This window comes from Quercus lobata, chromosome 4 (genome assembly GCF_001633185.2).
Source record: "Quercus lobata isolate SW786 chromosome 4, ValleyOak3.0 Primary Assembly, whole genome shotgun sequence".
NCBI lineage: Eukaryota > Viridiplantae > Streptophyta > Magnoliopsida > Fagales > Fagaceae > Quercus > Quercus lobata.
In genome coordinates this window covers 88,699,439-88,720,687 of record NC_044907.1, presented here as the reverse complement: position 1 = coordinate 88,720,687, position 21,249 = coordinate 88,699,439, and the positions used below count along the sequence as shown (strand labels likewise).

General features: G+C 36.1%; 2 protein-coding genes and 1 long non-coding RNA gene across 3 annotated transcripts; 2 read left to right on the top strand and 1 right to left on the bottom strand.

The window, feature by feature from the left end:
* Window positions 1-1,412: 1,412 nt before the first annotated feature.
* On the bottom strand, window positions 1,413-3,642 carry LOC115987602. The gene is made up of 3 exons (XR_004091158.1): window positions 3,579-3,642; window positions 3,375-3,492; window positions 1,413-1,825 (listed from the first exon to the last, which is right to left on the bottom strand). It is a non-coding gene; the product is annotated as an uncharacterized LOC115987602 (long non-coding RNA).
* Window positions 3,643-8,723: 5,081 nt separating this feature from the next.
* LOC115986090 (glutamate synthase [NADPH] large chain-like) lies at window positions 8,724-13,821 on the top strand. The gene is made up of 10 exons (XM_031108952.1): window positions 8,724-8,812; window positions 9,174-9,264; window positions 9,404-9,806; window positions 9,892-10,698; window positions 11,098-11,121; window positions 11,262-11,477; window positions 11,967-12,124; window positions 13,005-13,134; window positions 13,408-13,466; window positions 13,682-13,821. Exons 3-10 carry the CDS (start codon window positions 9,624-9,626, stop codon window positions 13,800-13,802), a joined length of 1,698 nt encoding a protein of 565 aa, XP_030964812.1. The 5' UTR covers window positions 8,724-8,812; window positions 9,174-9,264; window positions 9,404-9,623; the 3' UTR covers window positions 13,803-13,821.
* A 2,305-nt stretch (window positions 13,822-16,126) lies between these two features.
* LOC115987308 lies at window positions 16,127-18,122 on the top strand. Its single transcript, XM_031110829.1, has 4 exons — window positions 16,127-16,215; window positions 16,787-16,937; window positions 17,120-17,233; window positions 17,317-18,122. Exons 2-4 carry the CDS (start codon window positions 16,859-16,861, stop codon window positions 17,682-17,684), a joined length of 561 nt encoding a protein of 186 aa, XP_030966689.1. The 5' UTR covers window positions 16,127-16,215; window positions 16,787-16,858; the 3' UTR covers window positions 17,685-18,122.
* Window positions 18,123-21,249: the final 3,127 nt, after the last annotated feature.

Sequence of the window (21,249 nt, the reverse complement as noted above, 5' to 3'; positions counted from 1 at the left end):
TGAACTGCATGTAGTACAAAATACCATCGTACACATAATGAAACTTAGAAAAATAATTTTTCATTCTTATAATTTTTTTCAAAGAAAACCTCACACATTCACCATACTTTTCCACATTGCATATTTTCTATGGATTAGAGACTGCAACCTGAGTTAGCCAGATAATTCTTAGTTCTTTCATATAGGATTAACCAAGACAAAAGCAAGCTTTTGATTCTGCTTGATTGGGAACCTTTATTTTTTTTTTTTTCATTTCATTTTTTCTGTGATATCCGAGAGAGACGGGGGGAAGGCAAGAAAGTAAAAACAAGAAATGGATGAGGGAAGAGAAGAATTTGTAGAGATTTTCCCATAATCCCAGTCTAGCCTACCCGACTAATATAATCTAAAATCCAATCTCTGCCCTTTTTAGTAGTAAGTGAATAGTGACTATTTGTAAGTTCAATGGAAATTACTACGTAGACATTCTAATAGCACAACCTAATGCTTAATATATTGGCTGACTTTAACTATTAAGCTCCTCTAGGCTTCTTTATTTGACTAGTACAAGCTCATCAAGGCTTATACATCGACCAAATGAAGCCCGAGCTTGAGCTTTGAGTTAATTTCTAACAAGCCAAGCCTGAGTGATTCCATGCTCAATTTGATTAGGATTTGCTAACAGCTAAAGTGAACACATTGCTCTATAGGGGTAACAACTAAAAGAAGTCCTTAGGAAACCCACTACAAAGAAAAGAAGTCCTTAGGAAACCCACTACAAAGAAACAATACAGACAAGAAGGATGTCATGACTGCTAATTTTCACTCGTTAAATTAAGAGTTTGGGAAATATATGTCCATTATTTAGGATTTCCACCATCTAATGAGGTAATCAAATTACAATAATTAATAGTAATGTGAATCTTTTAGTAATCTACATTACCATAAAATTGTGTACTAATTAATGAACCAAACATCATAATTTCACATTTCCATAATGTTTGCCTTAATATTGTGAACCAAACAGCACCTTTCTACCTTTGTCCTTTCCATCTTGAGATGACTGCAACTCAGATGATACGTCACTGCATATAGTTAAGGTTTATAGGGTTGTATTAGAAGGTTTTATCTTACAAAATAGAAAAGATGTCCCTATACCCTATGCGTTGAATATAAAGGCTCACTGCATTGAATGGATTTTTCTGCTATGTTGATCTTTCTTTAGGGTTCTTGTTGTCATGTAGTTGTATGCTACATTCCTTATGAAATAGTTTTAGCACTATGAGATAATTATCCCACTTGTGATTATAATTTGCACAATATTCACCCATCCTACCATAGTGAAATGTGATCCTAGCTATTTCACCAATATAAATGTCTAAAAAATCAGAAATCCTCATCCATTTTCCTAGATAACGAAATCCTCTTTCCAGTAGACTGAGAATATGCAGCAAGAACACTACTCTAGGCATTGTTCTTTACACAAAACAGTATGATCAAATTGACAAACTAAAGCATCAATATTGATAATATATAAAGAACTGAATTTAGTCTGTGCCACCTCTCTTGGAAACAATACAACTCATTTACAAACATAATTCAATGATAGTTGAAAATAATGATATCACAACCATGATTCAATCATCAATGACATCAACGAATTGAACTTGCTGGTAAAAGCTCAACAGGGTTCAATGTAGTCATCATCCTTCCACAGAATTTTTATCTGATTTCTAGCAGCCACGGCCCCACATTCACCTCTTCGACAGAAAACAAGGATATCATTTTCTTTTCAGTTTTCTTGATTTCTTGTATTCTCTCCATTTGTCTTTGAATTGACTTACACCTTCAAGGAAATAGGGGAAAGAATCATAAAATTTATAGACTGCCAGATGTGCAAGTCACAGAGAAATTCAAAAGAAAATTTTCTTAAAACGCACGAGCCGACGTGCCGTACGTGCGCACATTGTTGGGTTATAGAGTAATTATAATTCTTTGACATGACAAATGCATCTTCTTATGAGGCAACTTGTACAATCAACTTCAGATTACAAATGCTACCTTCAATAAACTAGAATAACCCTCAACATCGTAAGCATGAATGGAAAACTTTTTTCTACAAAATCAAGTAGGAAAACCATAATCATATAATTCCAACATGTTGAAATATTCCCATGTGAGTGGTAAGGTTAGTTAAATAGTGAAGTCCTGCATTGAATTTCAATGAAAAGAGTAAGTGGTTAACATAACACATAATTGAGTCCAAACTCATAGGTTTAAACTATTGACTTTAGTAGTTTTCTTATATATTATATTAACTTCTCAATTTGAGTCTTTCTAAGCCTAGGGTATTCACTTCCCAACAAGTGGTATATTAATTAGAAAATGTCTTCCGTTCAAAGGGAAGACTAATTGAAGAACTACAAGTGACTTGATAGAAGGCCCCAGGGGGAGATTTGTTGGAATATTCACATAGTCAAAATGTTGGAAAAGAACACAAATTTGTACCACTAACATCCCTATACTTAGATTCAGTATGTCTTAGCTAAATAACTATTCATATCAAGGAAAAAAAAAAAACCATTTCAACCCATCTTAGAACAAGTATCTAACACTCATAAAATTTCCTAAAATTCAAAATTTTGAAAAATAACATATTCTTAGAGTTCATTTCTCATTTGAATTAAGAAACTACCAACAAATGAATTGGATACAACCAAATCACAAAGAAAAAAATCCAGTGGAAAAAAATAAAATTGATACACTAAAATTACAAAATTTCAAACCAAAAGACCTGTTCCTCTTTCCAATAGGTACTCCTTAAACATTCATTCCCTAAACTAAAAAGCTATTACAAATTTGGAGAGTACTGCACTTGTCTCCAAACATTTGAGTAGGACTCTTACCCTAAATTTTAGAGACAAAAAGCATTGTTATCAGCCCCCCATATTCATGGAAAGTTGTCTAACACTAACAATTAAGACAAGGGGCTCGTTGAGTCTTTTATGTCACAAAATATTCCATTTATTATATATAATTGAATTAAAATTTTTATTTTGTCATGGATTGACCATGATTGAATCTCAGTCCGACCTAAAAAATCTTGCTTTTTTTTTTTTTTTTTTTAAAAACAGTTTTGTGTTTCAAAACTACGACAAATAATGTAATTTATCCTTTTCCCCCCTCTCAGTTACACCTCATTAAATGCATCATAAACCCTAATGCAAAAAATAGAAAAACAATCCCATTGTCCACCCAGTGTCAGGGATTGAATTTGAATGAAACAAATCTCTAATTACAGGTCAACATACAATCGGATAAGCTCAAAATATTTTCAATTGCAAAAAAAATAAAAAATAAAAAATAAAAGAAGAAGAAGAATGAGGAAGGGGAACCTGGTCATAAGGGTCATCTTGGTCGTTGAGAAGATCAAAGGGATTGATTGAGGAAGGAGTGCCGGAATTGGGAGACTCAGATTGATTGTCAGTGATTGGTTCAGGTTACCTACACTTCCTGTTGAGTATTACAATAGCTTTTGTATAGATAAATAAATTTTAAGATACAGTGAAGAATGAGAGATGGGACAGAGAAGAGAATACCTAAAATTAAAACACATCAAGATGGGCTCGGCTTTTTCTCAAACACCTTTTACACAAAAAGATCGGATTTTTTTAGAAAATAACTATAAAATCTAAACAATATCATTAGTTAGCAAACGTTTCAAACTATTTTGGTTTCTAACAACTCGAGTTTAGTGGAGCCGATTTGTGGGTTGTAAAATAGAGTTTAGTATACTCGATTTTCCTTTTTTGCACCGGTTGAGGTGGGGATAGGGCGCACAGAAATCGAGTTAAATAAACTCGATTTCTATGCATACAAACCGAGTCCAATACACTCGGTTTTTACGCATAGAAATCGAGTCCGTTGGACTTGATTTCTGTGTATAAAAAACGAGTCTATTAGACTCGGTTTGTATGTACAAAAACCAACTCTAATGGACTCGTTTTTTCTACATAGAAATCAAGTCCAACGGACTTGATTTCTATGTTCTTTTGCCACACGTGTATCTCAACAAAACTCTAAAAAAACTCTCATTCAAAACTCAAAAAACTCAGTCCTCCCACACTAACACACTTACAGTCCTCTCAAAAAAAACTCTTTAGTTCAAAAAACTCTCTCATTCCCTCCCACACTCACAGTGCGTCACTCAAAAAATTCAGTCTCACTCTCACTCTCACTCCATTCCATCTCGGTCTCAGCTCCATCGCCGTTCCGTCGCACTCATTCCTTCTCTTCAGCTCCGTCCTTCTCCGTCGCCGTTCCGTCGCACTCATTCCCTCTCTTCAGCTCCGTCCTTCTCCGTTGCCGTCGGCCCTCCATCTCGCTCCGGTCTCTCACTCTCCGTCGCCGTCATAGAAACGTCGCCTTCGCCGTCAGCGTCTCCGTCGCCGTCACCGTCGCCGTCCCAACAAACCGCAGGGTATCATTCTCATTTGATCTCTTCTATGTGGTTTTTGGGTTTTTATATCATTGTATGATTTTTGCTTATTTTCTGTTTCTTATATGTTCTTTTATTTTTTTTTATTTTTTGGGTGTAATGTGAATTGAGTTGAGATTAATGGGTTTTTGGATTTTTATTTTTATAAAATGTTTATTATTATTAATATTATATATTTCTGTGATTTGAATTGAGTATGACTATGCACAAGTTATGCTTACCAGTAAATAGGTACTAGCATTGATTGCTGGGATGACATGAGTTCTTATTTATTGAATTGCTGTTTGAACCTAGGGGTTTTTATCATGTGGCCTTTTCAATGAACTTTTTAACTCTTCACCATCTTGTGTGAAGTTACCATAATCACGATATATGTTCCTTCCTAGCAAATAAATTGCTCTGATAGTTTTTTCTTGTCATGACTAGCTTCTAACTGGGTCTAACGTATTTGTAGAAATATAGGAGGCAACTCTCCTGTTTAATATGACCTACACCTGAATAAAAACATCTCTTTAATCTTGGTTTTCTGTTAGGCATTGAACGAGAGGGCAGGGATTTTCTTTATGCATATGTATATGTAAAGAATCTATTGATAGATTTCTCATCATTTGAAAATTAAAAAATTACGATATTAACTGCTCATACAACTGTAAATGGACTTTGCCATTAATGCTCCTCTTTCCAATTAATCGTTTTAGTTCTCAGATCAGCATATTTCTTCATTTTTGGCAGTTCCACATATTTCATGATGCTTTAACTTTCATTAAATGTCTTATTCCTTTTTTTATATTGTTTTATGGTCTTTTGGTTTTATGGTCTTTGTTTGATTGGTCTCACGCATGGGGATTCACAACTAGTGACGCCATTCCTGTATTTATAGTCTCTTTCTTATTGAACATAATTTTTTTTTTTCGTGTAATTGTTTTGGCTGCTTTGTGCTTTTTGTATGTAGTCTTTTTTTCAATAAAATTATTCTTATAAAAAAAAGGCTCTCCTAAATATTACAATATGAAATTCATCATATATATTAAAATGCCTGTCTAGAAATTTATTTTCCTTTCTTCCTTCTTTATATAAGCATAGAAATGATGTTCATCCATATATATACATATTTGAGGTGCTAATTGCATTTTATACCTTGCAGGAATAGGCTTCAAAAGGCTTCACAACATAAGCTTTTAGTGAAGGTAGTTGCATAGTGATATTGCAGGTAATGATTCTACTATGTTGCTGCATTTCAAATCTTGGCTGCCATGTTTGCTTTGTTACCTTTGTTCATTTGCTTTACTATACATTGCTGTTATTGAAGATTTTTTATTTATTTATTGTCCTGGTATTTAAAATTTGCATTATATTGTCGTATTTTTAACATCTGGTTCTTCACTTCTTCTGCATAGTTTTCACATGAATCTACATAGGCAATGTTGAAATGATTTTATGATTTCTTACATTATGTTTGGTAGGATGAAGTGTAGAAATGAGATTTTTCGTACCTACTTGTGTTGGGGTGGTAGGGTAAAGGCTTTGTTCACCATTGTACCCTGGTTTGGATGTTTTGTTATGAGTTCAGACAATCAATTTTAGAAACTTTGATAAGAACCCACCCCACAAACTCCTCCCCCCTTTTTAATTTTTTCAGATCTTTTATGTAGCACGTAACTGTAGGGTCCATTTTGTAGGAGGGAAAATAGTAAGGCGAACTATGTGGGTAGCCCAAATTAATCAACGCGGATATGATTTTCCTTCATTCTTTTTGTCACCTTTTGTAAAACTTCATTGTAGCCCAAATTAATTTGATGAGTAAAGAGGACCATCTGCTTGTTGTCAAAATAAACTGAATCATTTTCTTGTTCATCACTTTCCTTGCCAATTTAACATGTGATTATATTACTCTTGACTCCCTAAACTTCGTGCAGTATGGCTGCTGTTCCTGCTCAGCTCCCTGATGAGTTTGGTCCTGGGCCCATTGACGATTCGATGTTAAGGTTTATAAAAACACATCGAGCGTGCGCTGTTTGGGAAGGCAAGGTAAAAATTAAAACCGACCACCTGCTGAATATTCTCTTCTTATCCTTTTACATTATGTTGATTTTTTTTTTTCTTCCCATTTCTGAAATTCTAAGTGTCAATGGTATTACTAGCTTTCAATGCATGGTCATGCGCATTAGTTGGGTTAAGTTAGATTGGTTGACTGTTAGTGTGGGTGGACACTTTGCTACCATTCACTCTTTCATCTAGAAAACCATTTCAAAACACTTTGAGATGAAGCTAATGCTAAAAGTATGAAATTTAGGCTAAAAGGATCATAGTTATGTTCCAAACATTCCAATATGTAAAAAATTAAATGCAGCCAGGCAACCCTCAATAGAAGAATGATGAACCAGCATTATTAAAAGAATGTTATTACTTATTACTTACCACAACAGCAGTAATGATTCATTGTTACATTACAATCTTGTGATGCTAAAATTGCTATGTAGAATGCAATGAATTAAACTAATCACATCAAAAATAAATAAATAAATAAACTGAACTCAATTGAGACTTATAAGTATATTAAGTCTCCTGCTAAACACTGACGATACTGTGTCCATGTGCTTATAATAACTTGGCCTTATTTATTTATTTTGTCTCCCCAAAAGAATGGTCATGATCAACATTTTGTATAAGCATATTCTAGCCAATTAATAATCTCGGTGTATACTTTGTGTGTGTGCAATTAGACCTCACCAGTGCTCCACAGTTCAGAAACTAGGTTGGCAACTTTCCTTATAACAATTTCCATAATCAAGCTAACAAGTTTTAAATACATACCTTACAGCCCGAGTGGATAGCATTTTGGTGCCATGCATAGCCCTCTTTACATAACCAAATCAATTAGCCTTAACCAAGTTACCACTCTCTTTGTCTATGACAAGGCCTCTAATCACCTAGATGAAACAATTGAACAATTTGTGCTTAGTTACAGGAAAGAAAAACAAATGTCAGGACCAGCAAAAAATGCCATGATTTACAAACTCTTAAAATTGTGTAGAAATGAAGATGTCAGTAAGAGTACGTTTAAATGTGTTGCGTACATGAATGTGTTGTGTACGTGAACTCGATGTCTGTGCATACATGAACAAAGCAATCCTAGGCTCATAAGAGTTATTTTTGTTTGAAGCAATGTGACCTGTGATAATTTTATTGTTGCTTGGCAAGAAGTTGTTCAGGTTGTGGTTGTTGCAGTAATTTTTCTTGTTATTATTGAGAATGCTAGCCTTTGCCTCTAGTTTCTTTTACTTTCCCCTATTTAGGTTGTTTATTTTCCATCTAACTTTTCCTGGTTTAGAGGCAGCAATAGGCTGGTCGCATGGGAAGCCTTTCATTACTAGACAAATGTATAAAGTGCATTGCATCCTTTTATTTTTCTCCCGTTGTTGCTTTTTTTTTTGGTTTTTTTTTTTCTTTTTGGGGTTGATATTTTAAGGTCCCTTCATAACTGCTTTATTTTTGTTTTTTGGGATCAATAACTACAATCATATATACAAAGGTTATGGCATATTGCATCTCATCACCATAGTTCTATCATGTGCAGGATCTAGGGCCACTGAAATGCCGCGGTCGTAATGACGAGTTTCGAAAACGATGCCGGATAGTGGTGGATGATCGTATCGTCGACATTGTGAAAAGAGTTGGATTAGAGGGGCTGTATAGGACTCTAGGTAGAGAGATTGATCATAACCTGATCACGGCCTTCGTTGAGCAATGGCGGCCTGAAACCCACACCTTCCACCTGCCACATGGTGAGACAACGATCACATTACAAGATATGGAGGTTCTTTTCGGGATTCCAATCGATGGTGAGGCAATTGTTGGAACAACTGACTTGACATGGAAGGATGAATGTCGGAGTCTGCTTGGAATTGCTACTAATAACACCACGCTTAAAGGACAAAGGATCCAAATTAAGAAGCTACTAGAAAAAATTGACGAAGGGTTGCCCGATGATGCAGCAGAGGTGGTTGTGCATCAATATGCACGGTGTTATATCCTAGCACTCCTGGCAGACACAATTTTCGCCGACAAGTCTGGCGATAGGGTGCATACGATGTGGTTGCAGATGCTGAGGGACCTTCGGAATCCACCTCAATACAGTTGGGGGAGCGCTTGCCTTGCATGGCTGTACAGAGAGTTATGCAGGGCAACTGACAGAGGTGCTAGTCAGATTGGTGGGGCCTTGTTGCTAATTCAGTATTGGGCATGGGTTAGATTCCCTTTTTTGTGCCCAAGGATGGACCTCCCACTAGATGGTGCATATGGCCCACCATTTGCACCTTCTCCATTGTCTATTAAGTAAGTCTCTTCCTTGGCTGATTCTCTTTATTGGAAATAGATCCATAATTTTAAACACATTGTTAGACATAGAAAATAAAATTTTAACCTTGATATTCTTCTAATTGTGACTCATTAATAGGATTTTTATTTATGTTTTTTATATATCGTTTGACAACCACGGAGGTCATATGTTATGATTGATGTATAATATAAGTCTCATTAATTTTTAGCTCCACCACTAATCATATGTTTAGATAATCATTTATTAGTATAATCTTAGTGGTATGTACTGTTAAATTTACGATTGCCCATCATTTGTTGTTGTTGATTACTTCATATTCTCAATTCCAAGTATTGACTCCCTCTTTCGCAATTGTAGGACTGTGTGGGTTGTGAACACCTTGAATAGCCCCGCCGAAATCTGTCTGGTCCGGTACCGTCAGCTTTTAGATTGTATGCATCCAAAGCAGGTACCAACATTGTGTTTATTCTATTGTTTATGACTATTGTTTATGACTATTGTTTATGACTATTGTATTTATAAATGTAAAAGAGCTCATAGATATGGAACATTGCATAATGTGCTGCCCTTTGATTTGACTATTTTAGGTGGTGTGGCAACCATATGAAGCTGAATTAGCTCACCTGCCTGCGTTTTGTGTCGCCGGAAGGGATGTATGGACGGCGAGGGTACCGCTTGTATGTTTCTGGCTAGTAGAGAAACATACACCGGACCGTGTTGTTCGTCAGTTCGGGATGGTACAAGAACCCCCACCCCCCATATGTTGATACTGACGAAGCCCTTCATGCCATAGACTTGAGGGGGAAGATGGAGGTGAATTGGAGGGACAGACATTATGGCCATATCCGAGTATGGAATACTCGAGCACGATCTCTATGTCCTGGAGCACGACTAGAGGGTGATATGTCGTCTGCTCATCCATACTTCGATTGGTACGATAGGGTGACTTGGAGGTTCGTCGACCACACTTCGGCTTCACTTATTATTATGGTAATTGCTTTGACCTTTCTTTTCAATTTTTGTTGCGTATCAGGAACTTCAATATGATGTACTAATTGTATTTATTTACTTTCAGGTTGCCAGTCACAAGAAGTTGTTGAAACTTTATACAGTAGGCAGTCCTGAGTACAACCATATTTCAGCTATACTTAAGACAGTGGAACGCCTTCACCGTATAACTGCTCGACTTCCGTTGGAAGATATCGATGGGGCAAATCCAGAAGCGCCAGAAGATACTGGACGACCAAGCACGAGCTCAACTCGTGCCAGCCATAGCCATGGTCAGCGTGCTGCATCCCATCAGGTTGTCAGTAGGGCAGATCTCCCTCCACCCCCATGTGCATCTCCTGCCCCAGAGTTCCCTCCACCTCCACATGCATCTCCTTCCCCAGAGATCCCTCCACATACTGCTCATGCAGTTTCTGACCTAGATATCTCTCTACCCACTACTCATGCATCTTTTCACCCCGAGATCCCTTCACACACCTCACATACATTTTTTGATCCTGCTCATCTTTCATTTACTCCACCATCCTTTGATCTCGGCCCTGATTTCAATCAAACCCCTCCTGTCATGCACACGCAATCCCCATCGTACAACATTGGTCATATAGACCATGTACCGCCCCATAGTCACTCCATGTCATTCATGCCCACTCCTAGACTGCATATAGATCCCATGAGTACGGGCACTCACATTTCATTTGCTACACCATCCTCCCCCGCAGTTGTTGGGAGTCAAGCAAAACAACCAGCTGTGCATGTTGAGAATGAGCAGGTTGTTGGGTTACAGTCACCCCCACAAGGTCGACCTAAACGTACAATGAAAGCACCTCCTTGTGGGACAAGTGGTCACAAAGCAGGACACAACGCTGGCCCCACGGTATGACAAATCATTTAATGTAATAAATATCGAGTAACTACTGTTATGGTTGGTATTGGAATTCATGTAATCCATTGTTTGGTTGTAACTTCATCTTTGCAACAACATGAGGAGCCTCACGAAGGAGATGTAGTACCCCCTCTCCCACATACCAGACACTATACGAGACATCATAAGCGTAAAATGTATTAGTATTAGCATCCCATAGAGGTTCTCTCTCTCTCTCGCTCTCTGAAATCACTTTTTTATTTATTTATTTAATTCTTTTAATGCTTTCAAAACATTCCTAATTATTTGATGTGGGTTTATCAAGAAACAAAGGAGGACACTCGAGAATTGGAGTTTCTGACCCTAAGTGATGATCAGCACTTAGCTTAGAAAACACCTCACTCTTTCTAGGTTGGACCTGAAAATGCTTCACAGGTTTGTTAGGATCTCTCTTTCTGCCATATTAATGGTGTTTTTAACAATTAATTTGAATTGACTTTTAGGTAAAATGATAATGTAATGCTTTCAGTTTTCAAATTTTGAACTGCACGTTATAATTTTTTGCCATGGAGCAGGTTATTTTGTCCAGTCCCGTACTGAATGAAGGGGAGCTTGAGTCCTTGCTAAATGATCCCTCTTTGAAACCTCAAGTTTTGCCAACATTTTTTGATATTCGTAAAGGAGTTGATGGTTCCTTGGAAAAGACACTAAATATATATAGTGAAGCTGCTGATGAAGCTGTTCGAAATGGTTCCCAACTGCTTGTTCTGTCAGACCGTTCTGATGTGCTGGTAAAAAACTTTCGCCTTACCTCTGTATTCATCCTGAAGTTATCTTTGTTTTTATATCTCAATCCTTTTTTTAGCTCATTGAGAGTTTATATCTACTGTGAGCATGAGTTAAATTTATTAAGTTAAAAAGAATTATATTTAGTTAAATGACCATTGAACAGAAACTTTTCTAGTTCACTACTAGCATTATTCTGATCATACCGATGTTTGAACTTCCTGATTATTATTCGTTGTCCTGCATTTTTCTTGATAAAGTTTTATGGCTTTATAAAATATTGTATGTTATGAAAACGATTGCCATTTGTCCTACATGTAGTGGGTCATGTTCTAGTGTGTATGCATGAGTTTTTACGTAAACACACACACACGCACATATATATGTGCGTGTGTGTGGTACTTTAACGTAATCCTCATTAAAGCCTGGGAGGAAACTTTTTTGTGGACTGATTTTCTTATTTTCGAGCAATGCATTGTTCCTTTTTCTTCCAGGAACCAACTCGTCTGGCAGTTCCAATACTTCTGGCTGTTGGTGCGGTTCATCAGCATCTTATTCAGAATGGATTGCGAATGTCAGCTTCTATTGTTGCAGAGACTGCACAATGCTTCAGCACTCATCAGTTTGCCTGTTTGGTTGGATTTGGTGCAAGGTAATTTTTCCCTTGTGAAAATTTTTAAATAATGGATTTCTTTTTATTTGTTGAAAAAAATTAACAAATATTGTTTCTTGTTAATATTTTCTTAAAGCATTATTTTATTTGGTCTGATACCAGTTACTCTAAAATGTTCTCAGATAAATTCACTTTCTGTGTGTTAGTTGCATTATCTTAGACAATTTCATAGATCCTTTATAGTTGACACCTATGAAAAAAAATAGATCGTTTATAGCTGATCCCACTGTGAGAAGCAAAAAATTAATAATCAATATATATTATAATTTAATTATTGCAATTTTTTTTTAACTGCTTTAATTTTTTTTTACTTACAAATGGGGAGGGGGATTTGAACCCATACTCTCTCCATGGAGAGGAGCATACAATGCTACTGAGCCATGAGGCTCTTGGCATTTGTACGGCATACATAAAATAGAACAAAGTGTATTTCTGTAAATGAAGGAACAGATTTTATTACTTATAAAAAAAAAAAAGTAGGAATAGTTTCTTGAAAGTAAAGCTATAAGTTGCAGGGACAAGATTACTTTCTGGAAATGTCTCAGTAGCTGATTAAATCCCTCTAACAGTGTAGAATATTGTAAAAATGCTTTAAATGTATAATAACTCCTTTTTTTTTTTTTTGTTTTGTTTTTGCTAAACAATGTATATTAACTTCTGTTCCTGTTTTACATGCACGTTTGGTTGTGTTAATGCTTGACCAAACTGTCTTATGAAAAGATCTTAGAGGGTTCTACATCCCTCTGAATCAGAATCCTCTTCTTCATCTTGATTCCATTATTTGGGCTTGTTGATACTTTTATGTCTATTTTTTATCTTGAAAATGCTTAACACTATATCTCTTGAATTATTTTTTCAGTGCCATATGTCCATACTTGGCATTAGAAACATGCCGACAGTGGCGTCTGAGTAATAAAACCGTAAATTTGATGAGGAATGGAAAGATGCCTACTGTAACAATTGAGCAGGCTCAAAAGAACTTTTGCAAGGTCAGTACATCAATATTAGAAGGAATATTTTAGGGATGAAAATATTTTGCTGTAATTTTCTAATGCAATTCATGTAATATTGTTCCCATAGCGTGTGTTGGCCCAATTCAATCCAGGCACTTATGTCAAGTGCGTTAAAACTTGATGATTAATTTTAGTGAGTTCCACCTTAAGAATTATCCACTTCTGGTTTATCTGTGGTTTCAATAGAAAAAAATGTTGCTCTATTCCATTGCTTTACTATTTTATACTGATTGTTTCTAATTATTTCAGGCTGTTAAATCCGGTCTTCTCAAAATTCTTTCCAAAATGGGAATCTCATTGCTTTCTAGGTATTAACTCTTTTTATTTATTTATTTATTTATTTATATATATATATATATTTTGTAGTCAGTTATATAAGTTCTGCCACAATAATTATTTGATTTACATGGTCCACATTGTATGTTTTTTTGTTTTAAATAGGTCAGTTTACAGCTGTGCTTTTTAAGTTCATAATGTATGCAGTCATGTTGGCAACTCCACTTACTAGTTTCTGGTCTTATAGTTATTGTGGTGCACAGATATTTGAGATTTATGGATTAGGGAAGGAGATTGTTGATCTTTCATTTTGTGGAAGTGTCTCAAAAATTGGTGGATTAACTTTTGATGAGGTTAGCAAAACTTAAATGAAGCCCTTGGTCTTGTGATTGAATATATTTTCCTTTATATTGGCTTTAGATAAAGGAATTCATATTTTACGGAAAATCTAAAATGATGGGGTTTATCGTTCCATTATTTAAACTCCCACCAAATATTAATTTCCTTGTTTGGATATCATAGAGAAAAGGAACTAACATTCATCAGCTCTATGAAATTCTTGTTGGTTTAGTATATGCCTATACCATATAGCTTATTTCTGGTGGCTTTATTTGCTTAAAAAAGAATTTGAACAAAAGTAGAATTGTACCAAAAAAAAAAGGGTGTGGCTTAAAAAAGAAGCAAAATAAGCAAAGTAAAAAACAAAGCCTAACAACAAATTAAAAAAAAAAAAGTCAGTGAAAGTCAGTGTACTTAATTGTAATCCATACAAACTATTCCACTTTTAGTTAGAATGATGCAATTTCTTGTCTATATCTTTGAATATCTTTGAAAGCTGACAGCATGGGTTGTATTTGTTCATTTTGCTTTTGCCTTACCTAAGAACGTCTTGAAAGTCTAACTGTTCTAAAATTGCTCTTGTAGTCCTAATTTATATCTATCCATTAGTTTCAAACTTTGACATTGAATGGAATGGAATGTACAATAAGCATAATTTATTCTAGAAAGGGGTCTAACATCCTTATTTGTTTTTGTATGAATCTCAATGATTAGGCCATCAGGTAATTTATTTTGCAATGTGTGCCACAAGGATTCACATTGTCCCATTGGAGAGAGGACCCAAACACTCGACCAAACTTCAGGCAAATTATACAGATGCTCTTGCATTATCTGTCTACTATTTCACCACCAGAGCCCATTATCCCTCCTCGGATATATGCTGAAAAATATACTGTGTTTCCGCCAGAATCTCCTGGTACAAGTTCCTTAATGGCTGCAAGACATGACTCAGGGGAAACCCCAACATCCAACATAGAAGACAACTCTGTAGGTTTTTTCAGTTGCTTTAGACATTGCTACTGATCCCATATAATAATTGTTAGTCAAGTTCAATAAACTAAAGTCTCAGATATTGCAAAAATACTACATCTTACTTCAAAAAAAAAAATTGTAAATTTGCTGAAACTTAGTTAGTTTAGTAAGTTGACATAGGAAATTATGTTGGAGCTGATGTTATGGTCAAGAAGCCTTCACTGAGTTCTGGAGTTGGGGTTGCTGAGATGTTGTTTGACTTGTCTCATTGTAAAATAAGCTTATTTGGTCTGTGATAATATTTTTTTTTTTATCATGAATACCTCCGGTGTACTAGAGTGGCACTAATGTAATACCTGTTTTTTGTTCACTTTGCTAATTATATTCCCATTATACGTATAAAATATTCCTTTCCCATGTATATGAAAACAAGAGCTCCTATCAGCAGTCCTGGTTAATAGGCAGCAATTTTGACTAAATATCTAAAATTTTCAGGCTTAAGCAAGGGAGAAAGCTGAAAAAGAGGGATTTGAAGTAAGCAATCCCAAGACCCAAAATTTGGTGGCTAACACAAAGGCCCTAGCAGAAAATGAAGGGGAGGGACTTGCCAAGGTTACATTTCTTTTACTTTTGTGCCTTGATTTATCCACCCCCTAGCTTAAATAAGTGTTCCTGCTCAGCACACTGTAATTCATCTTGATTATTACAGCACAGTTGAAGAGTTGGTGGAAGTGGGTCCTGAAAAGTTAAAGGAGGTAAGGAGTTTTTTTTTTTTTTCTTTTTTATAAACCTATAGTTGTAAGACTCCAGAACATATGACCTTACAAAAGTAATTGTGAATCATTTTCCCCCCTAGTAAAAGATATAAGGTGTTAGCAAAAATTGTAGGTGTTAGTTAGCAAAAAAGATATAAGGTGTTAGTTAGCAAAAATTAAAAGATATCAGCTTTCTTTTTTCTTTTACTGAATGTGATGTTTTACCAAATAGAATTGGTTTTGACTGGAGAATATGTTATGAACCAAATTTGACCTCTTTATTCATATAATTGTTAGTCTCTAATATCTTCTCAGTTAAAAAAAAGGAGAGATTTGAAGAGGGATTTCATGATAAACACAGGAATCAATCCAAGAGAATTTTTGAAAAAATAGAAAGGAAAATACTAAAGCTAAATGTGATTGACCTCACTTTAACAACATAATAAATAAGTGTCCGAATTTTTTTTTTGCGATTGCTACATATCAGTTTGTAGGATTCAAATAGTAAAAAAAAAAACACTCACCCTGTTGTCTTGGAAAGATAGTTCAATTTCAGAAAGATCAGGTTGAGCTTCAAGTATTGCTTTCAATGAAGGGATGATATCCTCCTCCATTAACTGAGGCAGTGGCTTGGCCGTAGCTTTTGCTGGAGGTTTGGCCTTTGCTGGAGCTTCTTCTTGAGCTGTCTTCACCTCCTTTGTTTCGGCAGCCACTGGTAATTTCAAGACATTTGTAGTTTTCTTGAATTGATTTAACTTGTACAATTTAACTGTTACAAATTATATAATATTAGATGAGAATGCAACTACTTACCTGTAGAAGTAGACGATTCTTGCACAGCAGACCAAGCAACCATGTTTCTGTGATTAGTTACTAATTTACATACCCTCTGCAAATAAAATAAATAAATAAATAAAAATTCACAAATATGCCTATCCTCCCTCTGGCCATCACAAAATATAATTATTTTTTCAACCATTTAGTTGGAGATCAATGTAAATAGCTCATATTTAATAAAAAAAATAAAAAAAAAAGGTGTATAACAACGGAAAATCTTGGGAGAGGTCAGTATAATTTTCCAAAATGAGAAAACTAGCTGATGTGGCACAAGACAAGCGGCCTAATAATTGTGTCCACATATTAGAGTTCTACACCATATCAAATTTTAGATGCCAAAATGATGTTCTCCATATCCCAGAGATCCTCTTATCTTTGCCAAGTTTCAGTATTTAATTTTGTTCTCCAACTGGGTTTATCTATAATTTTTGTTTGTATTGTAAAATCAGGAGATTATAAGGAAGGATATTATATTGGAGTGGAAGTAGTTGAAGGTGACCCAGAAGCAGAAAAACCATTTTATGGTCCAGGCTGAGATTCATTGCGGACAGGCTGAGATCTGGAGGCAGATTACTGCTGCTGGAGACACTTGTACTGAAGGTATTTTCTTGCGCATGTACACATTTGCTATGTATCCTACAATTACTGCCCTGCCCAGCCCAACACCCCCCCCCCCTCTCACCCACCGTATCTTTATAGTTTATGTTTCTCTTGCTTTGTTGTTGCTAACTTGCTGCTTGCCCTTATCAGTTATCTGTTAATATATATATTTTTTCTTCCAGTGACAGATTGTATAAGTCAAGTTTTAGGACTTCATATTCTGGGTTGGTTGGGCCGGCTTGCTTTCCTTCCTCCTCGATGTTTATTAGTTCTTCCACCTCGGCCTCTCTCTTGCGGTAAATACAGATTACATTCCATTTGTTTGGTTTTTTTTCCCTCTTTCATCTTTGGTTGTGACTCTGATTCATATTTTTGGCAGGTGTTTTCCCTAATTTTGATTCCATATTTGTTCCTCGAGATAAAGATGTGTCTAATTGTGAAGGCTCTGCTGACCTGCATCATAGCCCTTCAATTGTTGAATTTGATGAGACGTCATCACAAATATCTTGTCGTGACGCTCAGTCTTCGAGTGAATTGTCAATCCCCAAGAGTCCTCCTGCTTTGCTAAAAGGTAGCGTAACAACTTTAAACGTGGATGTGCTTGAGCAGACAGTGTTGCCTCTTCAAAATCAGCTTCTTACCCATCTTGAATCAATGAATCTGCTTCAACACAAGTCCATGACACAGGTGGTGGAATCTACTTTTATCGTTTTGGATCGTCTATTAGTTAATTATACACCTTTTTAAGAGCGTGTGAAGGAGTTCATTGCCTGTGCATCATCATTTGCTGATATAGAGTAGTCCATCAACAACAAACATTCTTTTCAAGAGTTGATGGAGCGGTACCATAGTGAGAAAGTAAGGTATATAAGCAAAGTGGCTACTATAAGCAACAATAGTGTAGCTGTGTAGCATCTATCCATTTTGGCTATATAATTTGATTGTTTTTTATATGTAATTTGTCACTTTGTTCCATCCTTGGTTAAATGGATTGGATTTAGCTAGATCTTATGTATGATCGTATAGCCTCTTCATAATCAGTATGTTGGTTTGCGTAGAGCTTTGTATGTGAATTGCATAGCTTGTACAAGGATTTTTCTATGTACAGCTTTTAAATTATGTTGAGATTTACCGAAATGATACTAATTTGATAAATAAAAGTCATCTATTTCACCTTTTCTGTTCCATTGATGCTTCTATCAATCACAAATTGTTAGAATTTATTTTTTCCTTATAAAATAACCAATGTTTAAAATGGGGAAAAAAATCAGACAAATGGGAGGTTGTAATTGATATATTTGATAGACAATAATCTGTTCACTAGATAAATGCATAGTCGGGTTTGCATGGATGTTGAGGTGGGAAATTTCCTACGAGTGTCTTCAGAAATAAGTGTTTCCTTGGGGTGTTTATTGTTTCTCTTTTTGGTTGTTTTTTGATGAATGAGCATGATTGCACTGATGGTACTGACCAAGCTTCAATTGGAAGTTGTAGCATCAATGCTCAAAGCACGAATAATCAAAGGGTTGATAATTCATTGACAATATTTATTACCCCTTGAAGGGGAAGGGAAGGATGTGTGTGTGTCTATAGCATTCAGGAAAAATCATAGTTAAGAATTGTGAACATTGGGTTCAATAAAGGCTTTTTATGTTTTTTTTTTTGGGAGCAAAAGAACCCTTACAAGTAATATTCTCCCCTAAAAAATAAAATAAATATTTATTTTTATTTTTTTACCTAAATAATGAGGCTATTGCATTTACGTGGAGCTCTCTTGCCATTTCTCTTTTTGGTCTTCTATAATTAACTATAATAGGAGGAAAAAAACAACCTTAAAATTTACAATGAAACATTAGGGAAAGAAACAAAATATTTTCCAGGGATATTGGGAAAGAAAAGGACCACCCACTTGTTGAACACATCTAATTTGGTTTAGTACCACAACCTGTCCTGCTAGCATATGGATCATTTCTTTCATCTTGTTTTTACGTACTTTATTTGTCTATGGCAGCGGCTTTAGTAAGGTAGTAGTTCTACTGAGATAACTTGAATTTTTTTTTATTGCTTTCTACTTGACCTCGATGGCTGTCCCTTCTTCTCCATGTGGCAGTGGTACCGTCCAGCTGAGAAAAGACAATATTAAGCAATAGCCAATAGGTGTTCTTTCACTTTATCACATTGTGAAAGATTCTATTAACAAGGCCAAGACTAGTTCATATATGAAAAAGGGGATGGAGATTCCCAAAACCCAATTCTCCATTTAGCTTGTCCTGTAGTCTGTAACTGTAAGGTTTGAAGTTGAAGTTTGGTACAGTGCTACCTTTAATTCATTGAAAATTAACCGTCCAAGTCACACATCACTCTGACAAAATTTGTTCCTGGCCTGGATATATATGTACTGTTTAAAGTTCATTTCAGTAAGTTAATTCAATCATCACAATTAAACTAGTGAGTAGTAAGCAATATAAACTACAAAATTGTGGGGATTTAAAATTGAAAGACAAAATTAAACAGTCATAATATCACAATCTAGAAACAGGTACATTGGATATAAAATACTTCGATTACAAGTTCATTCAGTGACAAACAAAATAATAATTGTGTGGATACAACCCAGTAGTAAGTTCAAACACATAATAAAGAGAACCCCAATTGACATCTACAATGCCATTCCAAACTCGAGTATTTGCATGCCTGGCAAAAATTCAAATATTGTTGTTAGATACCAAAACCCAAAACATACGTACTAATCTATGCAACTTGGCTAATTGATACAATCATGGCATTTTATATAAAAGCATCACTTACCTAGTTTGGATTATTACTGCTTGTCGAAGCCCCACGGGAAAGCGGACATCTTCTACGGTTATGCCCATGTTGATGACACAGTCCACAGCTCTGCTTTTGCTGAATCTCCCTCAAGTCAGAATCTGGCCTCCGGCTTCCCGGTTCTCGCCGGACCCCATCCATCTCATTTCGTATCCTAGACGCCACAGGTCGACCTTTGCCCCGCAACAGTTTTGGGTCAGGCACCCACTTTGGACCATCCACATCCCTCCACAATGAATCTGACTTTGGCACCACAAATGCATGTGAGTAGGTGTGAATGGCGTTCACCAAACTATAACATGGGTCAATATATGCAGTCGCATCTTGCCCCAAGTACTGAAGAGCTTTAATTGCATGTGAACAAGGGATCTTTCTCATTTGCCACTTTCCACAACCACATGTTCTGGCCATTACATTTACTTCATAACTATGGTTTCCCCCTCCAGAGCTATAGATGTTGTATGAAGTAATTACTTGATATATACCATTCTGATTATTAAACGGATTTATTTGGTGTGAAATTGATTTTTGTAGGTTGTGTCCATAGATTTTTAAGGCATATTTAGTCCATACCTTGTCCTTTGAGAGATCATGAGTAATTTCTTTGTGTCGATCATGGAAATACGCAACAAGTTTGCAATGAGTGAATTCAACCATTGCAGCAATGGGTAGGCCACGGGCACCTTTGAGTACTCCATTGAAGCACTCCGAGACATTGGTTGTCATAGCCCCATAACGGTATCCACCATCATGTAGTTGGGTCCACTTGTCTAGATCCTCGTTCATTAGATATGTGTATGGCATGATGGATGAGTCGGGTTCACTTTCCTGCCGCTCGGTTCTCCGTTTCTTCCTAAGGGCCTCGATCTCAGCTTCCTTGATAGGTTGCATGTACAACTCAAATTTAGATTCCTGAGTAGCATACCCCGCTTTCAAGGCTAATGACTTTAAAGTGGCGTCCTGAAAATGCGTGTTGAAGTTGCTAGCAACATGTCGAAGGCAATATCTGTGAACTACTCGTTGTCGTCCATCATCATGTCTAGGCCAGTTTGCAATTGCACTTTGAATACCCTTATGTCGGTCAGAAATTATACAGATGTCCTTATCTGCTATCACATCCCCCAGTGCATTCCTGAGGCGTTCTAAAAACCACCCCCAACTAGACCCTGACTCTTTGTCCACAACGGCAAAGGCAAGAGGCAAAACCTTGTTGTTGGCATCGGTGGCCATTGCAATCAACAACACCCCTCGATATTTACCATACAAATGGGTCCCATCAATACTGATCACTGGCTTACAATGTCTGAATCCTGCAATGCATGGAGCGAAAGCCCAAAATATATAGCGCAATATTGTATCACCGAACTCGTCCCTGGGTATGGTGTGAAACCAGAAACGGGTGCCAGGTTCTTGATCCCAGTATGCAAACAATAACTTTCTCAACCTTTGGTAAGACTCTTCCCAATCCCCAAATATCTTTGCA

Excerpts from the sequence above, each read along its gene's own strand:
- LOC115986090 (XM_031108952.1), top strand. The coding sequence starts at position 9,624 with ATGGAGGTGAATTGGAGGGACAGACATTATGGCCATATCCGAGTATGG. Across the intron at positions 11,122-11,261 it reads GACCTGAAAATGCTTCACAG|GTTATTTTGTCCAGTCCCGT; the intron begins GTTTGTTAGGAT and ends GCCATGGAGCAG. Across the intron at positions 13,467-13,681 it reads GGAATCTCATTGCTTTCTAG|TTATTGTGGTGCACAGATAT; the intron begins GTATTAACTCTT and ends CTGGTCTTATAG.
- LOC115987308 (XM_031110829.1), top strand. The coding sequence starts at position 16,859 with ATGGTCCAGGCTGAGATTCATTGCGGACAGGCTGAGATCTGGAGGCAG. Across the intron at positions 16,938-17,119 it reads TGGAGACACTTGTACTGAAG|TGACAGATTGTATAAGTCAA; the intron begins GTATTTTCTTGC and ends TTTTTCTTCCAG. Across the intron at positions 17,234-17,316 it reads ACCTCGGCCTCTCTCTTGCG|GTGTTTTCCCTAATTTTGAT; the intron begins GTAAATACAGAT and ends TATTTTTGGCAG.